Consider the following 26,334-nt stretch of genomic DNA (forward strand, 5'->3'; position numbering starts at 1 on the left):
TGCTGGAAGGGATGAACGATACTAAGCCAGTCAGCAAAACACCCACCCTCAGCAGTGGTGGCAGGGGGCGGTGACTGTACCTGCGCTGACGTTGGCATGAATCAACCAGCATTCCCCGCACACGGTGGAGTTACTGTGATTTAAAACCCAGCAAATTCAGGCTAACTCAGGACCTGCACAGGAAGAATTACCCAGTCCTTTGCCTCCTTCTCATGAGCAGAAAGGGAAGTCATTTGAATGGTGCAGACAAGCTTAGCACCAGCCAGGGCAGTTCTCACACTGCAGAACTTAGGAGAGATTTGTCTCTAGGGGTGCTGTATGCTCCCTCTCCCACAAGCAGCCGTAAACCTGTGTTCTTCCCTCAGCAGCCAGCACTTACCCATCGGTCAGGCAGTGCCCACCCGCCCTCCCCAGGACCAGCCCTGCGCAGACAGCAGCGGCAGGGTGCCCAGCACCAGGAGTCCTGCTGCAGAGATCCCCCTGAGGACAGCAGAGCCAAGTCCCTGGGCCTGCCTGATGTGTCAGGATGATGAGAGCACCTGTCGGTTTCACAGCCATCTTTACTAAACACTGGGGAGCTCTTAGTGTGCCTGTTTTTAACTTGAGCTGAAATTCTGCTATAGTAAGACTGTAGGCCCAGACCTGCAGCACTAACACTGAATCAGAGAAATCCTGTTGAAGAAGGAGTTTATGATATGAAGATGAAGGAGTGTAGAGTGCCAGAAGAGATCGTCAAAGGTTGATAAGCCTTCAGACTTATCTGAGTCTCATCTAAGAGGCCCTCCTCATAATGATAACAACAATTAAGTAATCAAAAATTCACCATCCTGACATATTTCAACATTTCAAAATCCCCTTCACAGTGGGACTCTTGTCTGGTTATAGGACTCACATTCATTTCACTTTGATATAGACAGGAAAAGCAGAGGATTGAAGCAGATAAAGAAAGAGGAAAGTCCACAGATCTCAACCATCAGAGGATTCATGGGAAAATGGAAGACTCCCCCTTGATATATATATATATAATTTATTTTTAAACCAAAAAGCAGTTGCAGACAATTTTTAGCACAGGAGACACTGTGGTGGAAGCTTGGTGTTTGAGAGGCAGCAGGTGAGAGGAGTTCGGGCAGCCAGTGCAGCACAGGTGGAGGAAGGTACTCAGCTGGCTACCTGGTAACACTGCCTTGCCCAACAGATGGAGGCTGCGCTGCTCCTCTTGTGAGCAGAATTAAAAGGGGCCTTTCTTTTTGACTTGCTTAAAATTTCAGCAGATCTGTGGCAGGTAACCCCTCTGAGCGTTTATCCCTCCATCAAAGGGATGTGCCCAGAACTGCTCAGTCACCTCCACCCGCCCGCAGCACCGTGACGGCACGTCTGCCGCAACCAGCACAGAGCTAGGAGGAAAGCCCAGCTGTGGGTCTGCATGCCTGACGGGAGCTGTTGCTGCAGCTGTACACAGATAGGCAGCATTTGCTGCCTCGCACCCCTTTATGAAGGGGCAGTTTAGGCTGACAGTCTTCTTGAGCTGTTCAACAGCATGTGATGCACAACCAACATCAAGCCCTTTCTGTGCCTCCAAGGTCACCTCTCTGCCCTGGCTCCTACCCAGCCCTTCCTGAAGGCCTTCCCAACTCAGACCTCCAGAGCTGGGTGAAAACAGTTCACTTTCTGTCTTTGAACCTTTATTATTATGGAATATCCAAAACAACAAAACCAACAACACAGTTACAAAAGGAGTTCACGGAGAAATGTGAAGCAGCCTGTGTTTGAAATGCTCTGTGTCACTGTACTGAGTCAAATATAAAACAATGCATATTTATACATATATAAAAGATAAAAGGAACAATACATCAGAAATGTATAAACAAGGGCTATGGAGGCCTTTGTGGTATTTACAATCAGAGACGCAGCAGGGTGGGGGGTGTGGGAGCAGGCAGTGTCCGTTCAACAGTGAGTTTTAAATGCATCTGTGAAAGTCTCTGTGGACAGAAAAGGTCAGAGCTGGGCTCAGCTCTGCTGGAAATGGTTTGAAGGTTCTGCATGACTGATGGTTTGGGAGAAAGCCAAAGCCTATGGCTGGATCAGTCATGGGCTAAGGCAAACAGTGAGCAGAGGCAGTCCCCTGCCGCTGCCTGGGTTCTGACAGCCATCTTAGTGTAGCTGCATGTTCCCAGCTGTAAAACAGAAGGTCAGGCCCATTGCCAGAAGAGAATAAAATAAAATAAAATATAAAATAATAATAATAATAATAAACTCAGTAGAGAGAAGTTCCACGTTCACATCAGTAACAGATCTTCCAAGCAGTCTCTGGCCAGGCACCGTGAGGCCGAGTCCCTCCCCAGAGGCAGTGTATTCAAGTAAAGGCAACAAATCGAGGCCCTAGGCTGAGCTCTGTTGGGTCAAACTTGCCGTCTTTGAGAGAAGTCCCAGTAAGTGCTGCCTGCGGCTCTTTATAGCTCCTTGAGGATGACCTGGATCTTGTCTTCTGCTTCCACCATGTCCAAGAGAAAAGCCATATGGTTGCTGTAGTGCTGGATGATGTTGTTGTCCATGTTCACCAGGATCCTACAGGACAGTGAGGATGTCTGGGTCAGACACAGCACGTTGAAAAGCCTTGTTGGAATTTGAGTACTGTGTGCTCAGGGTCCCCACAAAGCCTTGTGGCACGGGGTGGCCCTCCCTGAAATTTCTCCACACGAAGTTTGTGTTAAAAAATCACCCACACCCCCCGTCACTGCTCCGTCAGCGCCGCGTTGCTGCAGGAGCTGGGCCACTCCCGGCATCACGGCCCCACAGCATCTGCCTCTCCTGGTCTGGAAAGCTCAGGGCATTGAAGCTCCGAAACAACACGAAGAAACATCCTGCAGTGCTTTTTGCAATTCTACCCTCAACATGCCTAGGCCCAGTGTTTGCTACACAGGCAAATTAATCTGGATTACAGGAGGGCGTGAATTTGGAGCAGAACTGCTCACTCCTCACTTCTTGCCTGGGTGTTTTTAGGGGTGCATTATTCTGAACAAGCTGAGACTGCTTTGGAAGCAGATGTAAGTGGTTTGGAATAGGATGCCCTTCTGTTCCAGAACAACCTCCCATGCAGACATGCCCTCAGCATTGCCTGGGAGCCCTTTCCACGAGGAACACACGCAGAGAGCGTGTGGAGCCAGCTGGGCCAGCCGCTGGCAAGTTCCTCCCTGTGCTCTGGGGCACACCTCCAACCCTGCTGCAGATTGTGCAGCTTCTCCGACCTAGGCTCAATCACACGGAGAGATGGGGAGAAGGAAACATTTCAACAGCTGACTTAAACCCGGGACTGCAGTTCTGTGCCAGGCAAGAGCCCTTCGTTATTGCAATGGAAGTAACGGGGCAGTTTTGCATCACCCCACTGTTTTCCCATAAATCAGATGTGAAATTTGTAATTGTTTGGAGGAAACAAAGAGAACAAATTATCTTTCTTTGCAGAAAGCAAATCCCCTCCAGGTTCCTGCTGGGGTCATTAATGGAGCAATAGCATTAATTGTGTAATGCTCCAGAAGCCAAGATTAAAAACAATAAAAATGAAAGATCGAGCATCTAACAGTTTAACCAGCTCAAACACGGGGCCCTGGTGACCCTCTGTGGGTCGCAGCAGCTGGCTGCTCCCCTTCCACCACCGCACGCAGGGGGAGGCTCAGAGCCCTGGCACGGCGCGCCTCGCGTGTGCAGCAGTGCGGGTGGGAGCTCTGCCCTCACACCACATCCACCCGGGTGACATCTCTCACCCACGAAGGCAGCCAGCCGAGACGAAAGGAGGCAACTGCACGTTGCTGCCACCGTACCTGACATTGCACTGCCAAACCCCAAGCACACAATGTGCCAGTGATGGGGTCCTGCTCCTCCACCCCCACAGGAGCCTCTCTTTTCCCCTGGGCCCCAGGAGTCTGGTCTCGGATGGGTGCCTGCAGAGAGGGACGGTGGATCCCCAAAGGCAGCTCATCACTAAACGGCTTGCAACAGAGCAGCTCCAGCCTTTCCTGGCTTAGCGCAGGAAGCCAGAGAAGTCACCTGTGCCTCTTGCTACTGTGCTTCCATCAGATTTCCAAACCACAGAAGATTCAGGGGAGTATTGATTACAAATCTGAGCCCTGTATTGTTTTTTCCAGTCCAGACCTCAACAAGATACTAAATCAGTCATTATTGCTCTTGAGTAACCCTGAGATTAAGTTCATCTGAATGAGGACATCACACTAAGAAAGCCCAGGCTGATAGTAGGTCCTCACCTACTATCAACCCAGGTTGTACCACTGAGATTCACTAATTTAAATCAGATGAAGATCTGTCCCTCAAGCTGTAATTACCAAGAGAAGACTGTTTAGGGTGGAGCAACAGGATAAAATCATTCAAGGGAAAATTAAATCTGGGGGAGCAGGAAGCAGTGTCTGACCCTGCCATCCAGCAGACTGGAGAAAAGTTTGTATTTCCCCCACACTTCAGCAATCCATGGCATCAGGTCGAGCTTTCATTAAACTGTCAAAATATGTTTTGGGTCTAATTCCCAGGTGTTGCCTTTTCTTTTCATGAGATACTTCTTTGCTTCTCCATTCTGTGGAAAAGATGGAAAAGACACCTGCCTGTTTTCCCTCCCAATCATTATTAAACCACATTCACTACTTATCAGATCAAATAATGACCAAAACCAAAGCAAAACAAAGTAAGGGTGGCCTCTCCCCTGAAGCAGTGCCATTTCCTGGTCCACCTGCAAACTCATCAGTGCTTGGATCTCTCTTGCAGTGCTGTGGCTCACAGTCAGCTGGTTCAGAAACCTGATGACAGTCTGATGACCTGTAATGGCCACATCACAAGCCACCACCACAGCTGACACACCTGAGCTTTGGCTCAGTCCTGAAGTTGGAGACTGCAATAACAAACTGACCACCTTGTCACTCGCAGTTGTTCATTGAAACCAGACTCGAGGCACAGTCTGTTGGGAGGTGTATGGGACAACCCCTCTCTTGGGGCTGTCAGTGCTGATCTTTGTCTTTTCCATTTCTAGGGATATCGGATGAGCAGCATCTGACAGTACAAAGGGACCTGAGTTCAGGAGCAGGTGCAAGAGGCTTAAAATTCAGACCACATTTAAGAACTCTCCTGAACTCAGAAAGGTTGCTTGATGGTGGATTTACGGGTGAGGGGACTTGACTGGTTTCCCACTTCAGTGACACCACATCACAGCATGGAGGAGAAACTCAGGGGGGCCATGCTAGTGAGAACGAGGGACTGCACGATGCAGGACCTGTCATCAGCCTTGCTTTTCTGCTTGTCTCTCCCCATGCTCAGAATTTGGACCAAGGCCAGCAACAACAATGAGTTCATCTCCCAGGCTGTCAGTGGTGCTTGCAAAGCCTGATTGTATCACACTTGTTCTGCAAGAAGAACTCTGGATTTAGCTTTATGAAAATAAGCTTGGGAATTTATGAGTCTTTCCCTTTCCATCAGCTGAAGGGAGAATTTTCTGCCAGAGATAGGCATGACCCAGAAGGAATTCATCAGTCCAGAAAACATTTCTGAAAGTAGCACTTTGCTCCACAGCAAGACTGCTGCCCTCCACAGAAGACTCAACAACTGGTCCTCAGCTCATGCAAACCAGCACCGTTCCCTCTCAGCCATGGGGGAGATCCACATGGATCAGTCAATAATAAAGACCACATTGGAATCACTTGAGAAGCCATTCCACATTTACTGCAAACCTCATTTGCCCACTCCCTGCAGAGCTCCACCTGTCTCCTAGCAGCACGTGGCAGGTCTCTCAAGCAGGACCTGCATTTCTGTACTTGGCTGCGCAAGAGCCACCTGTGCCTAGGCCTAGGAGGGTCTGATCCACCTCCCAAAGTCAATGTCAGTTTCCTACTGACCCCCCCGGTCTGGGGATGGGATGGCAAAGCTGGGAACAGACAATCCTTTCAGATTGCCCCTTGTCTCTACTGGGGCTGTCCACACTTTTATTTAGCTCTAAGATCTGTTTCTGAGCCAGGGACACTTAGGCATTTGGTTTGGAGAAGCAAAGATTTATACTTCTCTGATGGCAGTAAGATAAGTTCTCTAAAACCTCAGGCTTTCAGAATGAGACATAAGGGATCACCCATTAAACTACCCAAACAATTCCTCCTTCATCCAGCTTCCTTTCCTTGAGAGACTTTACACTCCACACATATATAATACAAACAAGCACTATCCCAAATCTTTAAAGCCCTGAAAGATCTGAGTTTTATATGCTCCAAATAGCACAGACCCCACATGGCTTGGCTTTTTATTATCTTGTTAAAATGCTATTTCAGCCTATGGTAGGATTCCAAAGAGAATGGGGTTTTAGAGGCACAGCATAAAAGCAGATGAGAGATTAGCTTACCCTCTTTTGCATTTTTTGTAGACTTTATAAATGCTTTCTTCAGGCAGCCCATATTTTTCTGAAATCTGTGAGAGAAAACAGGGCAATTTTTTGTACTTGTAAACTGAAATTCCTATGATAAAAATCAAAGATAACACTGAGCTAGGGCTATTCAGCAGCAAAGGATTCCCCCTCATTTTTACTCAAGAAAAAAGTCTGAAGCAATGATGTGAACATGACAATTTGAACATGTTCGTGTCTTGTAATGAGCAGATAGCAGGCTTTAGCTTGGTCTTGGTTCTCTTTCCGATGGCTACTGACAGGCCACGAACCTTGGGAAATAATCTTTGTTTTCATTCTTTCATTCCCTGGCCTATTTGGGACTGCTGGGCATAGAGAACACAGCTTTTTGTTATATAATGCATCTGAAGGTGAAAGAAAATGCTACAGAAAGCGTTTGTGTCTGCTGTGGATGCATCTGACTGCAGCTACTGCTTAGGTTTTATCTGACCTGCGATGATTTCCTGCAGAGCTCTCCTAGGCAAGTACAGTTACAGTCTTAGGAAGCTTGGGTGGAAGGGGAGTTTTGTAGCCTTTGCACAAGCATTTTCTGTAGAGTTTTTTGACTCTCTGTGGTGAGGAATGGGGGAAGGAGAAGATGGCAAAGAATCCTCTGAATCTTCTGTGCTGACATTTTTCAAACTCTATTTTTAAAAGTTTGTAAAACCAACAGAGCCTAAAGTGCAGCCATAAAGCCATCCCAAATCTGGGAGATTTATTGTTTGTTTCCTTCCCAGTAATCCCCAAAGAGAGGTAGGTTATCAGGGACGCTGCTGATAATCATCACAGAAATATGCCTGTGTGCTCCTCAAACACAACACAGGGAATTCCAGCACAAAGCCAGAACTGGCTTCAGACAGTGTGTTTTTCCCCTCTGGAGCACTAATGACATGTAGCCCAAGCCAGGAGCTGTGTGTAGAATTCACCTGTACTCACAATTTCCATTTCCATTCTCAGAAGAAAGCAGGCATCAGATATAAGCAGTCTTATATCCAGTTTCTTATATGTCAAGTACCAGCACCCTACTATCTGCAGTGTGCCACGATTTTTAGAAAACACTTACAGCTGTTCTGAGGCCCTGGAGATCTGGTGTCTTCAACATAAGAGCATCAAACACTTCCTCTGACTCCCTCCGCACATACAACAACACTGAAACAGATAAAGCATAGCATCGAATCAGGGCTCTTTTCAGCATGTTTTCAGAGTTATGTGGCTTCATATAATTCAGGATCAAGAGTTACTTTAATCAAGTGACACACGGCATTCAAGAACAGTTCTCATCCCAAGGCTTACCTCTCTGAGGATCTTCTTCCTTGGTTTGCTTTGGAGGTATCGGGTCAAACTCATCTGTGAATGAGGTACCACTCCGTTTCAAGGGCAGCCTAAGCAAAAGGAACACAATACTCTCAGGAAAACAGAACAATAGTAGCAAACAAAACAATTCCAGCAATTCTACTTTTGATTGAACAACTGATTATTCCAACAAACATCCCACAATTAAATATTGGTTCTGTAATTATGGCAGCAGAGTATCTACCACAGCTGCAACTTCCTGTCTAATGCATAGAGGGAGGTCAGTGAATGTAGGCAGTGGTTTTGGTATCACATCATAAAAAAAAAAAAGCCTTTTGCACCTTCATGTCCTTCATGTTCTTGTTCTCTACTGATATAATGACAGTGGATCAAGCCTACGGTAAATATCTGGTTCTCCCCACTCTAAACACATTGCAAGTGTGATTTCTACTTCATTCCAAATTCTTTTACAGCAGTAACTGCTTCTGGTTATGTGAACCCTTCAGTGATAGTTCTGTGATTTTTTTTTTTGTCTTTCAAACTTTGTCTCTATAAGAACAGCAGGAGAGTCAGAGACCACACTCATGTTGGAGTGTGACACTGACAGGGGAAGAAGTGTATCTGTGTTTTTGCATCCCTTTAGTCCATTCTAAGCCAAGGTTTCACACATATTTTGACATTCAAGGGCTTCAGGGAGACACTCTGCTCTGTTATTTTACACCTATAGATATTGTGCTGCCTATAGATATTAAACCACCATAATGTTCCCAAAGCAATAGAGTAGCAGATGGACAGGAAAGGCAAATTGCTGCAAAATTACCTGTTTGAAGAGTTGGGAACAGCAGGAGGGAGCACCTTGAAATGGAAAGGAAACATTGATCTTTTAGCATACACAGTACCACTGGTGAGGAACAACATGGTGACGTTTTAATGCGATTCCCTTCCTCCCAATCCATCCATTTTTCCTTGAGAAGGCAATTAAACATCTATATGTGTTTCTTAGACTAAATAAAAACTGATATAAAGCCCTATCTAGGTTCTCCTCCTCTGTCTAGGACACACTTAAACATGTATCTAGCTACACCAAAAAGCAGATCAAATCTCATCATCTTCTTGGGATCAAGGACCAGCCATTTCTTGGTCAGTTCTTCTATTGCAAACCAAATTCTTCCAGTCCCTTTTTTTGATGTGATACATCAGTAGAGCAGACACTGCAGCGGGATGCTAAAGTATTGTCACAGATGGCTTTTCCCCCAGTTTTGACAAACTGAGACATTGTTTTCTGAGGAAATATTGATGAGCTCTGAAGAAGGCTGAGTCTAGGATTTCTCAGGCTCAAGGGCAGATAGATGGGCAGAGGAGAAGTGAGAGATGTCCCACACATGCAGGGACTGATATGGCTGCATTTTCAATAGTTTATTCTCTGCCAATATTTTTCCCACTACTCCAGTCTTCGGTGGAAGTTCCAGATAATGTGTGTAAATCACAGGAATAAAATCTGGCTGGAAGGTACCTGGGAAGGTTGTCTTGCCTATCACTGTTGCATGACTATCCAGACCAAAGCTATGTCTTCAAGTTCACCAATTTCCAATGAAGAGCTGTGGTTTGATTTTCTCTTTTTTACATAACGCAAGTCATGTCTGGGGGACTGATCAGTTTGGAAATGATGGGGGTGACTGGTTGATGAGGGCAACAAGTTGTTTTTTGAAGGGACTTACCGTGCCACACCTCTGCTGGTTTGAAAAATGGACATTGGGGATAAACAGGACTGGCTGGGTTTCGAGGTCAGTCTCTGGCCTCAGGAATGTGATTTCATTCCCTCTGAAGCCGGAGAGCAAACAGCCTTTCAGACCTACAAATGGAAAGTCCAGTTCATCTCTGTTCAGATGGCTATTTAAGAGGCAACTACATGCAGAGTGGGGAAAGTGCCCGCCCAAGGTCTCCCAGCAGAAATATTAGAAATATCTCCCATCTGTAGATGGGACCCAGCAGACCCAGGCCTTTAGGGTTAGCCCACTGCTGTCTCCCCTGGGAAGGCTCACTGCCAAGACCCCAAGACAATTCAGAAATGTTGGTTAGTATTGATAAGAGGCTTTGAGACGCTTGGTAGGAGGAGACCAGGCGGGGACCTGGCTGACAAGTTGTTTCTGGATAGTGCTGATTTCGTCAGGCCTGGCAATACCCAGGGACAGATTTCATGGAAGTTAACGGACGGGCCTACAGGAATTTCAACATGCTTCAGATCAGGTAACAAACACCAGCACTGACCATTGTTATTGGAGTCCAGGCATTTTCCTTTCCTTCTGAACTGTTTCCGTTCATCATCCCGCATCTTTCTCTCTGCTCCCTGTGGGGAAGATGAGGCAAAAATTAGGGCACTGAAAAATTTTAACATAGCATTGGCAATAGAGGGTTTACTGGCCATCTCTGGGTGGCAAGCACATTGAAGTAAAGGCAGCCTTTATGAAAAATAATCATCTCAGAGACCTGCTACAGACCACCCAGAAAAAGGAGGTAAGTGTGCTCTTTCTGATACTTATACATAAAAAAAAAAATAATGTAAAAATAAATAAATAAATAATAAAAAATAGATTTTATGAATGAAAACTGTGGACAAAAATAGCTGTGCAAAATGTTTCTGTTAGAAGATATCTGAGGCTGGGGAAGAACCTCTAAGGGAGATTCTCATCTTTTCTGCTTTTTAAAAACTTGTCAGAATTAGACATTAATTATGAGGCACAGTCCTATGTAGGTCTGATATGAAGAAAACTTTCTCAGGACCCTGTTCTGTAAAGGCCTCGGTAGTGCAGACACATCTCAGCTGTCCTGTCTCGCTCATCTGAGGGGGGTGAACAATCTTTGTTCTTCAGCTCTGTCTGCTATGCTGCTCTAACCTCCAACCACCTTTCTTTTTATTCTTGTGGAGTCACTGCAGCTTAAAATTCCTCTCAGACAACCTGGTGGAAAAGCAATGTTCTACCTTATCACAGAATATCTTAATCTGGCAGACAGCACGGTGCACCAGCTGGCTGGTTCCATTGCCATAGTCGTAGGTGTCTATCTGGAGGTTCAGTGGGACACCTTTCACTCCTTTCTGGGAGGAGAAGTCGGTGCTCAGGCAATTTACCCCAATAAATACCTGCAAATAGGAACAGATTTGATATAGCTTGTTGGTGCTTAAAACATTAACCTCAAACAGAAATAAGAACAGGGGATAGGAACAAAAGCAGCTCCTGAGACATGCTTCCAACCCCCCCAGCCTTGGCCATGCACATGGGCTGCTGGTTTCCCACCTACAGGTCCTTTCTAGCTGCACTATCCCACATCACCTATGCCGGCTGTCCAGGAGAAAGAGCTTGGTTGCGTGGACAGCTCACCCTTTATCATACTGCACTCTGTTACATCCCTGATTGTCTCTATTAACACTTCAGCTATCCACTCCCATCAGTTCAGGGAAGCTTCAGATCAGATGCAAAGTCTGCCTGGGGATATTCTTGCTGATATTTTTGATCTTTTAGTTGAACAAAGGACCCTCAGACAGCAATGCCCTGGAGGAAGGGAGCAAGGCTAGGCTTCAACTTGAGGAATTACAAATCATTGCTGTTAGTTAAATAAATATTCATTCTACGCTGGTCTCCTTTCACTAGAATGGAGTTACCTCCAATGGGAACTTATGAAGAAAAGCTGAGCACAGACATAATTCACACTGTATCTCCACAACGCCAAACTCATTTGTGTGACCCCAAAATTTCCCCTGGGCTCTCGGGACAGATCTGCAGCTGGTGAAGCCCACACAGCTCCTTCAGCAGGGCTTTGGCTGAAGATTACAGCCCTGAAACCTAGTGTCAGATCTAGTCAATACCTGCATATAGAAAAAAAACCACTTATCTGTGGTGTGAAGTTTAATTGCACAAAGAGAGGTAACAGGTGCCACAGACGACCCAAATACCTGATCCACCCCCCCAGCCCTTGCAGGTCTCTGAAGTCTCACCTTCACTAGCCCCAGGCCAGTGCATGTACAGAGTTTCTGCTAAGAGTTAAATCCAGTTTTACTGAGGTACCCCTGAGGGCTTGCCACATACCTGACATATTTCCATTTCTGACAACTTTGCCTTGAAGACATTTGTTAACCTCCTGGGTTGTAAAAGACCAAGGTCGCCTTTGGGCTAAAAGAATGACTTAATGAAATCCCAAAGCAAACCAGAGTTTTCCCAAGCTACCAGTTTCAGAGAGACAGGATTTATGCTTTTCTTTTTTTCTTAGTTCTTTCCTTTTTTTTCTTTTTTTTTTTTAATATGCTCTTTTCAATTCACACTAAATAGCAAAGCGCTAACAAGAGACTCTGAAGAGATGCAGAAGAGAGCTCTTCTTTCACTACACAGGAAAGATGTCAATATAAGCCTTGCAGATTTTAAGGTCAAAAGGGATCTTGTGACCTGCCTGGCTCCCTTCCACATCACACAACTCACAAAAGGGTGGTCAGTCATTTATGCATCAAAATGCTGCCTTGAAAGGAGGGTCTTTGTTCCCTAAGCTGTGGTTTATTCAAATACATTTCACCCACATGTGAGTAGAGCCCTCATCTAGGCTATCTGCTGCAAAGAGTTTTCTTCAGTTATCCATCAGCACTAAAATAACATCTCTGAGTCAGTCTCAGGTGTAGCTAGAATGTTTATTAGCTAATGGCAATGCTTAAACACACACACAAGCACGGTGTCCTTCCCTGCTGTCCTGGCAGACAAACACTACCTGGGGCCAGTGGAATGGCATTGTTTGGATTTGAAACTCTGCCTTTCAGCTGAGAAGCAGGGGGAGCATGGCTGGGCTGTCAGAAAGCAGGCTACAGTTTTGCTGCAGACCACGGCTTCCCACTTCCCTTCCACGGGCAGGTTGTACCTTTGCTTCTTCATGGACGTTCCACACAAAGGAGAGCGCGTTGTAGGCTAACTCCTCAATGTTCTGAACCGTGTTGAAGTTTTCTTTGCAGTCAGCTGAAATGCAATGAAGAAGCAGCTTATACTCTGGCTACAAAACTGTTTGCATTCCCTAGGCTTTCCACTCCCCAAATGCCTGCCTTCCACTGACTGACCACTGGATAAATTTTAGTGTGCATAACTAAGGCCAGAAATGACTCGAAGGTCCTGGCTGTTGACTGCTATTTGAGTAGTGATTTTATGCAAAGTCAGCATACATTGGTTCTGAATTCAAACAAACATGTCTTGTTCCGAGCCATGAGGTGCTTGGCATGGTGCTCAGAAAGATGCTGTGCTGGACAGGCAAAACATCTCTCTGGCCCAGCAAAACTCACTGTAAACCCTGTATGCTGGCAGTGAAGGACAAGCAGTACCAAAGCCTTTTCTAGCTCAGATTTCTAGACTCCAAGAGGACATAGGTCACAACTGTAAGAGCCAAAATAATTTAGCAGCTTCTGTTCCTCTGACTGAGGCTCTTCTTGATGTATCTTGAGCTCCTCACATATGTCCCTACACTTGGCAAACACCATCTTAAATCCCCAAAAGATCACCAGACAGAAAGGATTTGAAGCCAGCAGACCAGCCTGCTCCTCCCTGATTTCCCCCAGGCCAGATTTTTGAGCTGCAACCACGTTATTGTGTATTGGAAATTCAGTGAACTGCTGCTAGAAGTTATCAACCCCACCCAGCCATCACAGTCTGACAGCCATGCTCATACCAACGTCAATGACTCTCTGCTTGGCTGTGGGCTGGCGGGAGTGCCAGTGCTTCCAGAACTTGAGCTGCTCCGTCGGTATCTTTTCATTGTCAAAAACAATCATCACAACACTCTGAAACACAGTGAGGATATCCCATATCAGTACACACAGCAAGATAATGCTTGGTGCCCTCACTGCCCTCTCCATCCAGTGCATACATGCACTGGCCAAGGACAGCTTAGTGTCACTGCTAATGTTTTATTGCTGGGGGACCTAAGGCAGACAGAGGAAGGGACTTGACCATGATCATACAGACAGGCAGCCACAGAGCCAAGAGCAGAACCAAGGTGCCCTCTATGCCCCCTGCTTGCAGTGCCCGTGTGTTTCCACCAACTCCAAGGCATGCAAGCATCCTGCATTGGGAAATTGTTAGTAATGCTGCAGTAGGTATTAAACCGAGACACTCTAGAAGATCTTTTCCTACACATTCTCAGTTTCAAAAATCCTGCAAGTCTTGAGATGTCCAAAGTCTAGCCCCTAGATACCTCTCAGGGTTGGAGGACCATATTTCTTTGGTGGGAGCTCAAGCTCAGCTTAGACTTGGGGGTGACTCTGAAGCCTTGACACACATCCCAGAATCAAGATAGGGCACTTGTTTCCAGTACTGAAGTCTTCATAAACCCTCAAATGGATTGGGTTGGAAAGAACCTTAAAGTTCATCTAGTTTCAATGCCTGTGCCATGGGTAGGGAACCTTCCACTAGATGAGGTTGTTCAAAGTCTCATTCAGCCTGGCCACTTTTAGGGATGGAGCATGCACAACTTCTCTGGGCAACCTTCCCACCAGAGCCCCCAGCCAACCATCAACTAGGGAGGCATGTTGTGCATCTCTGTCCTGACTGAAAGGTTTCAATTGACAGGTAACATGCAAGCTGTTGCTGTGGATCAGAGGATTAGTTTGCTATGAGTGAATCCGTCCCATTCATTACTTTAAGCCAACATGAGCCACAAAGCCATTACTCTTCATGTTCAGGTCTGTTCCCAGGCCAGCACAATTGCTGGATGTCTGATTATAGCATGTGTCAGCAAAATTGTCAGCTTGTCTCTTACCTTCACTTTATTTGAGGACAAGTGTAAACATTTGCTGTCTCCAGCTGTCCGCAGTGTGATGGGGTAGAACTGTCCTTTGTTGAGGTAGGCCATGGGAGAGTCCCCAGATTTTATGTGAATTGCTTTGGGCGACCCCAGAGTGTATTCAAAGTCACTTGTATGGAACAAAGAGAGAATGATGAGTATGATGAATAAGCACGGACTGCTGTTTCACTTCAAAAGCAAAACAAATGCAAGTCTCCATCTTTACAGGCAACAGACACCGCACACGTAGAAGTCTGCCCTACTCCCCATCTCACAGCTGTGGTCAAGCACCTTGCAGCTCAGCACATAGTGATCCTTCCAACCCTCTGGGGAACAGCACTTATCCAATATCCTCATTTTACCTTTTGTTTTTGTTTCTGCTTAAAAAAAACACCAATATATTATTGTAACCAGTATACTTCTGTGGATGGCTACAGAACCACTGCACAGTCAAAAGCCTGGACCAAACCAAACTGAAATAGGTACTTGTGATGAGACTTTTAAAATGTCCTGAACTCAGATTACTGTCTCCAAATTCACACCCACAAGTGGCTGACCCAGGAGGAGTGTGTCCTAATGGGTCCTATAGAAACAGGAGGACCTGCAGGTCACTGACATCTGCTTGTTTATCCAGGTGGTTAAAAATGATTTAGAAGCCCAGCTTGTAACTCTCAGTTTCATGGGCAGTACCTTTAGTCTTTACAGAAAATATCAGTAGTGTTACACAGAGGAAGGCATAACTGTTGACAGGCAAATTTAAAAGAGGAGCCTGATTTTTCCAGAAGGCCCGCTCTTGGACATTCACCAGCACCTATGAGCATTCAAACCACGATGCTACAGCTCAAACGTTTCTTCTGTGGGGAACCTGTGCAAGCCATCACCCGTACACAAGCTTTCACACAGACCCTTGAGCTGCCTGGGAGTTGAAGATCATCATATTCCTGTTTAGTCACCAACTCTTTTTCCTGCTCCCACCTCCCCAGTGATGCCATCTCTGAAGACAGAACTGGCAACTCCTCTTATCTAGAGCCAGGAGAGCCAGAGAACTTCAGTACAGGAATAAACAGCAAACAGAAAGCCTCTCACTCATGAGCGTGAGCTGATGTCTGTGTGAAAATCCCCACGTCTGGCAGCTGAGTCACTGAGCCAGGTGATTCAGGAGGCAAATAAAAAGTGGGAGGTGGAATAATGCTACCTACTTGGAGATTTGAAATGATATCTAGAGCAGAAAAGCTCTGCCTGAGAGAGGGATGGAAGAGGATGGAATCTCTCTCATGTTTTAGGAATGAGATGCAGTGGCATGTAATAAATGTTCACTAACAGTGCTAAACCCTAAGTAAGAACCTATACTTTAGATTAGGAGGAGGCTGTTTTTCACCCTTATCAGCTGACATCCTCATTTTCTTTGTCATTTACCCCCATTCCAAGTAGCTTGTAGAAAGATGGTGCAGCCACCTGGATCTACACAGGAACCGTGCAGTGGTCCCAGAAAGGGGGTTGTAGCACCCAACAAACCCTCACATGGGAGACCTCAGTGCCACATCTTCACTTGGGCTAAGGTGCTAAGGAGATGTGACCACAGCAGTGAAAACAATTGGCACTGGATTTACACCAGGTTGGCCAACAGAGTACAATCTGAACCACACTAAAAGCATGAGCTGGCCCAAATCCATCTAGTAACTTGAATTTGAGACTGGGTTTGATCCCTTTTCAATGAAACATTTCAAATCCTAATCCCTGCTTCAAATTTCACACACTAAAATTCATAAACTTCTGTGTCTAAAATGTCATGGAAGAGCAACTTGCTTCTAAGACACCAGGGACAGGCATGAAAAACTGTGACATCTCTAAGTTTGCTATGGTCCCTGCCAACACTGGTACTGGGGCAAGGAAAGGGCTGCGGTCTTTCCCCAGGAAACATACACTGCCAAGTGCCCTGGAAACCCAAAGGTCATGGACTGGCAGTTACCTCTTAACACTGTCCGTAGCGTAACTCTCAGGGCAAGGTGGCTCTGGCTGGGGTTTGAGGATATCACTGAAGAGAAGCGACTGTAGAAAAGTGGAAACAAAACAGTCAAAACTAGAAACTTATATTGCTTTGTTGATTCACCTTCTCCAGTCATTACAACAGAGGCCTCTGTTAAAACACGGAGCCTCATTTCAAAGTCTTATCTTACTTCTAAAATCAGTGTAAACCCCCCAGTAATTCAATGCAAATGGCATCAAGCTTGTAATGCAAAAGCAAAGCTCCCACTGACTCCAGCATGAGCAAACCCCAAATTAGAGACAGTGTCACGCAGTACCCCCCTGGGCTGCACTGACAGCATGCAACCAACAGCTCTGACCTCCTGGGGATCCTCTTTGAAAGTGCTGTCTGGCTGCCACCTCTGCTGTGCTGGGGCCACAGGGATGGTCTCGAAGAGGGAGTTCAATGAGCTGTTGTCATATACATCCGCTGGAGGGACCATGTAGGTGTCCGGTGTGGCATCCAGCTTGCTAACACCTGGTGGAAGCATGGCTGGTTTGTGAGGAGTAGGGATGCCTTCAAGATTTAAGCCATTCTTCTTCTGCGGCTCACAATATTCTTGGGTCATGGAAGTGTTTTCAGACAAGAGCTTCATGAGATGGGCTGAGCCATCAAAGGATGCGATCTCTGGGTCGTATTCCATTCCATGGCAGTGCCTGGTGGAAAAAGGATCCCGTCTCAAACCAGGGAAGAGGGTGGTCAACCCCAGCAAGATGCAAATGCCTTAACGCACTGCTGGGAAGCAAACTGCACAGTCTAGCTGCCAGCTGACCTTGAGTCAGCAGCGTACATCTCCCGCTTGATACAGGAGATCTGACAGGCCCAAGAGTCTCCACTCACTCACACACCTCTCAGTGCAATCAGCAAGAGCCAGAGGTGCTCAGCAGATAAAGGATGATCACACAGAATCAGAAAATATGGTTTAGACATTGTTAGGAGCTGCAGATCCAGGGCCTACATCCATCACTTCTTTATTTAGGCTATTAAACACTCAGAGCAGCAGGGAAGATACAGAATATAACTGCTATGTGGTCTTTTCAGGGCTCATTGACAATGAATTTATTTTATTTTTTAAGAAAGCTGACTTGCACTACTTGACACAACTCCAGGAACTTAGGAGGCAAAACTCCCACAGATCATGAGATGAGTGAAAGGTTGCAATATTAGCAATGAGATGTATGGCTCAAGCTTCAAATCAGAAGAGACCAAGTATAGGAGCTATCAGGTGATAAAGACATGGACAAAATGCATTCCTGCCGCACACACAAACCATCCCTTGGTGCAGCATCCCAAGAACTGGTCCCTTCTGCAGCAGTGACTGTGATCCTGCTGGCTCTGCAGCCCTTGCTCAGGTGGGAAGAGGTGGTTTATTGCCCCTGTTACCATGCTCAGAAAACAAACCAATCCCCACATTATCAACCCTCGCACCTCTTGGCAGCATGAGCTTTCCTAAGGGAAATAAAGCTGATTGCGTAGCTCCCACCCACTCTGCCTTGAGACCTTCACCTTCAGGTATATGGTGAAATCTATGTAGTTAATAAAAAAACATTCCACTGCTATAAATACTGTTCAGAATGCAGTGGCCTTTCAGAGAGGAGAAAACAGCTTAACTTGGCCTACTTATGTAGAAGAAATGAAGTATCATTTAAGAGGCTTATTCTGTCAGATAGTTAAAAACAGACAACCAGAAAAGGTTGCCAAAGTATACAGCATCCAGGAAGAGGAACTGAACTCATAGTGGCAAATGAGTTATTAATTTCATAGTTAATTATCTGAAAACCTCAAAGGACAAATGGGAGTCACTGGAAGAGAATCCTGGGAGACTAGAAGCAATTGGAACAGAAATCCCTATCAGCCCAGTGAACAGAAGAGAACTTCGTCATTCCCTTCTCACTGCCAATGCTTATTCCCTTTTCCCTTTCCAACTGGAACAAAATAGGAAATAAATTCTTTAAATAAATTCTTTAGCTACTGCAAATCAGTGCAACTATTCTGAACACAGCTAGACAGATCCTCAGTTGTGTAAATGGGTGTAGCTCAATTTATACCTGCTTGGGATTTGGCCTAAAGAATTTTAATATATGTCTCAGGGTTAATAACCTCCACTGTTGTTGGTAATAACACCGTGCTTTGATGTTTATTTTATGCAAGCTAAAAGACCCATCATGCATGCAAGCAGCAGCAGGAGAATTAGACTGCTATAGAGAGCAAAAATGAAGCTAACCTCTTTCCTAGTTCATTGCGTCCCATCATACCAGACGGAAGAATCCTCTTCTCCTTTGGGACCTAGAACAAGGCAGAACAAAGAGTTTGTTTATTGTCAGATTTTATTCATGGAAAGCAGAAGCAAAATTAGCCTTGTCTGTGTGGCAAGTGAAGTCTCATAGATAAAACACTGCGTGAATAATAAACACTGGGCGAGGACACAGGAGACCTGGGCTCTCCTGCTGGTTCTACCACGGACTCCCAAGGTAACTTTAGGCAAGCCACACCATCTTGTCCTGGGAATGACTTTTGAAAACACCCAGCTGAATAGGAACATCAGTCTTATTGGTTTCAATTAGGTGTAAATCCTGCCCACGTTTCACTAAGCCCCATCCTGCAGCAGCACTGGAAAAAATTAAGCTGCTAGGGTCTGCAAAGCACGTTGTTGTTTTAACTTCATGTCTCTCAAAGCATACCTATTTCTTACAAGAAAGCTGTCATGTAAAAAGAACACCAGCCTGAGACTCAAGACACCCAGTTTCAGTCTTCCACCCTGTTCTGGTTTCGTTCTACAGTGCGAGGCTCTTTCATGCCTCAGTTTTCCATCTGTGCACTGGGGATAATAGTGGCACTCTATGCCTGTGGGCATTATACAGGGATCACTGTACGAACAACAAAGAGTTCAAGAGGTGGGTGCTCTCCTCAGGTGGCTCAGCGTGTTTTACCTTCACACTCGTCCTCTGGGACAGACTCCCCCAAGACACCCAGCCCCAATAGGAACATACCATGTAGTAGTCATAGAGGAGGCTCAGGGCAGCCACGCTGTCATCATCTCCATTCACCCTCATCATCGCCTTGGTGGCTGCAGTCAGGGGGTTCTCCAGGTAGGTTTTCCAGGCTTCATCTTCACTGGTGTAGGAGAACTTCTGGAAGTTCATGGTGTCATTCTTCATCAGGCGCACAGATCTAAAACTAAGCCAGACAGAGGAAGCAAGGGATGAAGAATACTAATTTTCCACAGAAATTTCCATGCCACCCAGCTGAACACATGAAGGGCTTCCCAAAGGCACTGTTGGAGTGGAGAAGGGCTGCTTTCCTGGTGCTTAACTCCCAGCCTCCTTGGGACTCCTAATCCTGCCTGTAGCTATTGTCAAAAATAGGCCAGAGTGTCTCTGGCGGGCTGCACAGAGGCAGATGTACTTCTGCATCCCTCCTCCTGCCCCAAGGATGCAAAACCACCTCAACATCTGCGGCTGCTCCCCCCATACACACGTGTACTGGCCAGCCAGAGCACGTGCTGTCAGGGTGGGATGTTGGTCAGTGACCCGGATGCAATATGATCAGGAAACTTTGTAAAATTGTTCTGTGAACTTTGAGGTAAAGGCCAGTGCAGACCACAAAATATCACCCAGCGTTCAGAGAACTTGACCTACCCAGAAGAAAACAAAACTCATTTTTCTTTGCTGTTTATGGATTTAAAATTTAGCTCCATTCTAAGTTGTTGGTTTTTTGTTGTTGTTGTTGTTGTTGTTTTGTTTTGTTTTTCAATCATTAGTATATGATTTCACTTTGAGGGAAGTAGACAGGCAAATCACAACATCCTTCCACTAAAACAACATGACAGATGGATGGGACTACGTGTGCTGAGAAACAACGTACAAAAAAACGTCCTGCCTCTTCTCTCTACTGGTACTTTCTCTGGGTCTCTCCATCTTATGTTAATAAACTGTCAGGTACATAATTACCCAAATATTGGTCATCTTTCCCTTTTCTCCAGCAAATCCTACTAGCAGGCAGCACAGAAGTGCTTCCGCACATCCCCTGGGTGCTCCGTGCTGCAGGTTCACCCCACTCAGGAGAGGCTGAATCAGGGCTGTGCTCCTGTCACGTCCATCAGCCACGTGTACACGGTGTCACCACCACAGCTCATTGCACACACCATAAGAAAACAAACAAGCTTTGCAGTCAGAAATGACTTTTTCATCAAATGGAAACATCTTTTTTTTTTTGTTAGTGGAAGAGGCTTAGAAAAATAAGAAGTAAAATGGCTTTAAATCTTCAAAGTTGCCAAGAGCAGAACATTTTCAATTGCTAAATTTTCTATGGGAAGGCAAAGAAAATGCACAGGAATTCAGGTAATGAGTATTGCACTTCAATGTCATTTTTATAAGGAATAAGATGTTTCCATTACCTTACTCTCCATACGTTTGTAATGAGGCCTGGGCTTGAATTTTAAGTGAATCACTTGGAGAACAATAATTTATCTTGAAAGGAATTTGGCATCTCTGAAACTCCCAATTACTGCCAACCAGGATAGGCACTGCCAGCCCGTTTAGTGTGAGCCGACAGAGTGAAGAGCCAGGTGCTCGGCAGATGCTCATGGGCTGGAAACTGGAGGGGTGCAGACGTGACCCTGACGTCCTCCCTGAGAGCCCAGCTAAGGCAGCCTGGCTCCTGCACAGTAAGCCAGTAAGGGCACCCCATTCCCACTGGTTTCAATGCTCACTGGTGGCAGGGACCTGGGCTCAGGCTGGCAGAGAGAGCAGCAGCTTCCTGGTGGCAGGTCTGTCCTCTGCCAGCTCCCATCGCGCCCCGGAATAACGGCGATGCTGAGCTCGCTCCTCTTCTCCCTCGCATGCCGTGATGATGCGCTAGCACCGGTTTCACCTCATGCATGAAACTTCACCAGGTGTTTTGTGAGTTTCGTTGTCTTTAGCATTTCTCACGCAGCCCTCCCTCCCCTTCAGTGCCGCTGCTGTCTCCAAGGCGAGCAATCGGCATGACTCAGATTTCACTGCTGTCGACTTGGCGATGGGCTGTTCAGTCCTGTCTGGACAGGAATCCTCACCCATTCTCAATCCGATCTTCTCAAGGAAGAATAGGCAGCAACAGAGCTTGCTCTCAGGGTGAGACTCCACTCCTATCACTTGTAATCAACATAGATAAACACACCATGGTAGGATGTAGCAACAAAGCATTCAGGAGCTTAAAAAAGCACAGATATTACCAGGAAAAATGATTTGGAGCTTTCTTCTCCCTCACCCAAGCTCTCAACCAAGGCACTCCTTGTTCTGCGACTCCATTCTGCCTCCCCGCTTTGTCTGTCCGGCATGGCACAACCACCATAAGCATGAGCTGCTGCTGCTTTAGGATTTTATCACCTTGTCTACACTTTGGAGGCAGAGGAACATGGGTGGGGGAGCTCGAGATCACAACCACTTGCAGCTGTGTCCAGCTTACAAAGAATACAAGCTTGAAAGGTGCCGTAGGAACCTACATCTTATTTCCACATGTGATTTCTGGCTTTGCTGGGTAGCCCTGGCTATGATGCTTGTAGACATTGATACCTCATCCCTGCCCACCTCATGCCTTTTCTAGGAGAAACTGTCTCTGTAGCAGAGGTGGCACAACAGAAAACCCACCCTACCCAAAATCTGTTAAATTAAAGGTGCTTTCTTAAAGCCCCAATGCATGCACTAAACTGGAGGAGACCTAGAATGTGAGCACATGTTGCCTTATGTTACTCCCATTACAGAAGCAGCAAACTCCAGCAGAAAGAAGGGACTGGAAAAGCCCGTGGAAGCCAGGGGGCCAACAGCCCAGCCAACACAGTGGCTCCTGCCACGCTCTGGCAACTGCATCGGTCCCAGGGAGCTTGCACTGATTCACCCAGCTGGGGACCTGGACCAAGTTGACATTATGGGCATCCTCTTTATTCCACTTTGTTTCTTCCATATGGGTTCATATGATACCTAACAGTCACTGAAATTAATTTTTGTAGAGCCAACTATTGTCTCAGACAGAACCCTGCAGCTGGGGCAGTTCTGCAGATGAGACCCAACACAGACCCCATCCCACCTTACTTTTCCAGAGCAGACTGCTCTGACCTTATTCCAAAGAACCAACAGGGTTAGTGTGGTGGTTTTACCAGTGCCTAAAGAAAGAGGGTGATGTGAGGAGATCAGCAGATATGATGACACGTTTAGAGGCACCTTTTTGACATCAGATGCACATCAGTTCATGCAGCCACAGCATGCCATCACGTTGGTTCGTTTCTACACCCTACCTCCAACTCAGCATTAGCAATCTATGCGAAGTAGAGACACAGGAAAGATCTGGATCCAAATCCAGATCCAAACACACGTGAACTTCACTTTCATCACTCCCTGTGATGCTTCTTCCATGCAGTTATACCATGTTTGTCCACTGCAAACTGTCTGCTCTGTTTGGCAAAACAAACGTTCCTTTGACAGGCAGTTGCCTTGGTGCAGCAGTGCAGACAAAGCGCGGATCGGCTGGTGAAACACAAACACATGGGCCCAGCGGCCTCCCTTCTTGTGTGCACAGACTCACCCCGCTGGGGCCTCAGGGTCATGTGCAAAGCGGGGCATGATTTTAGGAAGGGAGCAGTCTATTTGTTTCCAAACAGTTTAGAATTTGCCATAAGGTGATACCAGCCTCCTTTCCGTGCTCCATCCCACCCAATCCGTGTTTCCCCAATTTATCTGTCAAGTCTTCCATAACAGTGGCCTCCTGATTATGAATAAACACTCAAGGTTATGCTGAAACAGGAGAATATGCCCAAAGGGTCCAGGTGGGGAGATCAGCCAAGCAGGAAAGAAACACTTGTATTCCTTTTGCCTTTTATTGGGTTTCAGTGGGTGGTTTTGCTGGCCTTTAAGCTTTGTGTTGCTTGTCTTTGTTCTCTTCCCATAACTGATTAGGTTGCAACCTAAATATTGGCCATGTCAGATGCTGATGGCTACAGGGAAACATCAAGTTGTCAAAGGAATGGGGAACCCATGGCAACCAGCAGCAGGAATTCCAAGCCTCATAACAGAGACCCTAGCCCATAGGACTTCAGAGATATCCCAGGCCATGCACACGGGGGCTATTATTAGCCCTGGTTTTGTGCATTGAACTCACCTCCCTAATGAGATAACCCTGATGCTTCCCAAGAGTCTCTCATCAGTAGATCCCTGCTACACCTGGGAGAGCAGGACAAAAGCAGCAGCATTTACTATGTCTGCTTTCTCAGGGTGGAGATGTTAGCCTGTAAATCAGGCCCCCTTGCAGAGGAAGAACAACATCCCATAGAACAGCCTAGTTTATAAATCCAAACTTCTGAGCTATATTCTGATTTTTACTCTATCTTCATAAGTTCAATAAAAGCATATCTAAAGACAATGCGGCCGTACAACTATCTGCATGTGTACTGTCACAGTCGGGCAAAAATCCAGAGAGAGACAGAGCCAGGAAAGAAAAACAAAGAAACACACAGACTAACGATGAGAAATGTCGCCTAGATGCCAAGTACAATACAGTGTCGATTCTCAGGTGTGAAAGACCTAAGAGACCTTGAATCTCAGGGCCCTGACCTCCCCTGCCTACAGGCCTGAAGTATTTTCACTGGCAACTGGGTGAAAATGCACCCTGGGCCACTGGATTTCTTCAGGGGCATTTCACCTGCATGATCAGCCTCTGGCAGTGCAGCACTGAGCCTGGCACCACAGCCAGATGTCTCCTAGCCATCCCTCAGCTCTGTCTCACACACAGACAGTGGGACAGGGGGAAGGCGCCGTGTCTTGTGGGCAGACACTGGGGGCTGAGAGTCCTGCCCGGCTCCGGGATGCAGCCCCCTCCCCAGCTCGCCCGTGGAGCTGAAGCCACTTGGAGCGGTTTGCAGCCTGAGCCCACAGACAAACCTTCCAGGAGCCGGTATGCCTGAGTGACTTGCCAGGAACAAACCATAAACCCTAGATCCAAACTCAAAGTTCTTCCATTTTTCACCAGCCTAACTCCATGCTTTTGGAGCTATTTACTATCACAGGAGGAGAAACAGAGGAACGGGAACTGACATTACAATGACTTGTCCAAGGATGCTCAGTGAAGGTAAAGGAACAGAACTAGATCCGAATCTCTGCTATAAACCTCACAAGCACTGGACTGGTTCCTGCCTTGCTAGCCTGAAGGGTTCCACCAACGATTCGGTGTTGAATGATGCTGGGGGGACACCAGCTGGTATTGTTTTACCTGATAACATCATCCTTGAGCTATCCACCCACACAATCATATTTCACAAATGATTCGTGTTTTAGTGCCTTTCCTGCCTAACATAACAAATTACAGCACAGAATCAGTTTGCAGTTCAGGAATTGCAACTACTTTTTTTTTCAGGAGCTGCTTTGTGATGTCTGATGCTTCAGTTTTGAGGCGCCCGAGTTTCAGGGTGATCTGCCTTCAAAGGGAGAACACAACAAACAGGCCCTGAACAAGGGCCTCTGAGTGAACGTCTGCTGTCACCTGGCATGTCTGAAACACTGCTCTAAACTTCTACTCTCTTATTTTCCCTGTAGACAGATAAGGAGACACCTTGTGTGTACATGTATTCATGAACACAAACCTTCCCCTCCACCAACACCTAACACACACGCACACACTGTATTGAAGCTCCCAGTCCTTCCAACACCGTGAGAAGGCTTACAAATGACAAGGAGGGCTTCATAACTTGGAGAATTGGGTGCTTCCAGTTACTGCTTTTGTTTTCAGTGCTTACAGATTTCCTTCCAGAGCTTCCACATCCAACAACCTAGCTACTGGCTATTTTACTTCTTAATTCTCATCTGTTCACCTCACTCCAAGAGATGTGACTTTTAAGAAATAATAAATAAATACAAATCACAGCTTTACAAGACTTGGATGAAAAAAACCAATGGTAGCAATAAAGTAATATGCAATCTTTTGAGACAAAGTTTGTTTGTTTTCTCCTGCTCTTCAGGTAATCAGGTTTTAATGTAGCAATTACATGTTGTTTGCACTGTAGCAGGGCCTAGGATCCCAGACAGAGAACAGAGCCCAGTTTTACTCAAGCTTCTGTACTTCCCTCGTCACATCCAGACAGAGGATCCTGCAGTTACACACTTAATAATGGGGCTGTCTCCTGGAGTTACATTTTCCTGTCTGATGCTCAGCACTCACTTCAGAATGCAGTAAGAGCAGAGACTAATATTAAGCTTACCAAAAATTTGCTTTTTCAGAGTTACATGTTGAGTCTCAGGCCTCCTTCATGTTCTGAGAGCCAACAGGACAGTTCAGTCCACCCATTTTAGGCTGGGCTGTGCTGGGCTCTTCCTGCTGACTGCAAACTCAGTCAGCTAACAAACTTGGCACCTGGACTGCAGCTGGCTGAAGGTGGGTGAGATGAGTTCTCCAGTGAGTTGCCCAAGAGGATACAGGAAGCGTGTGTCAGGGCAGGAGAGCTGCCACAAGCCTCACCTGATGCACCTCGCTCCCCTGCCCACCTCCTTGCCTGATGTCTGGCAGCAGACGAACCTTCTTCAGCTGCACTCTGATCTCTCTGCAAACCTGGGGAGAGGCAGCCCAGGTCGGCTCTCCCCATTTGCTTTTCCCTTTCTTCCTATCCTGGAGGGACTTTTCAGGCTGGCCAGTTCTCACTCAGCTGGCAAGATCTCCTGTAATGTGCTTGGCCGCAAGAGTACCCTCTGAACATATGTCCCCAAGGCCAGGCAAGCCTCTCACTTTGCTATTTAATCAAAAAAGTTCATGATGTGTTTTGAACAATGCT

General features: G+C 46.3%; 1 protein-coding gene across 1 annotated transcript; it reads right to left on the minus strand.

Moving 5' to 3' along the window:
* Positions 1 to 1,856: 1,856 nt before the first annotated feature.
* On the minus strand, positions 1,857 to 21,862 carry GRHL3 (grainyhead like transcription factor 3). Its single transcript, XM_084497429.1, has 16 exons — positions 21,792 to 21,862; positions 19,535 to 19,721; positions 18,769 to 18,830; positions 16,864 to 17,200; positions 16,488 to 16,567; positions 14,495 to 14,648; positions 13,406 to 13,517; positions 12,611 to 12,705; positions 10,695 to 10,853; positions 9,983 to 10,061; positions 9,433 to 9,566; positions 8,535 to 8,569; positions 7,715 to 7,803; positions 7,485 to 7,570; positions 6,383 to 6,447; positions 1,857 to 2,565 (listed from the first exon to the last, which is right to left on the minus strand). Exons 2-16 carry the CDS (start codon positions 19,700 to 19,702, stop codon positions 2,451 to 2,453), a joined length of 1,770 nt encoding a protein of 589 aa, XP_084353555.1. The 5' UTR covers positions 19,703 to 19,721; positions 21,792 to 21,862; the 3' UTR covers positions 1,857 to 2,450.
* Between the last annotated feature and the right edge of the window lie 4,472 nt (positions 21,863 to 26,334).

Source organism: Aythya ferina (genome assembly GCF_964211825.1).
Source record: "Aythya ferina genome assembly, chromosome: 24".
NCBI lineage: Eukaryota > Metazoa > Chordata > Aves > Anseriformes > Anatidae > Aythya > Aythya ferina.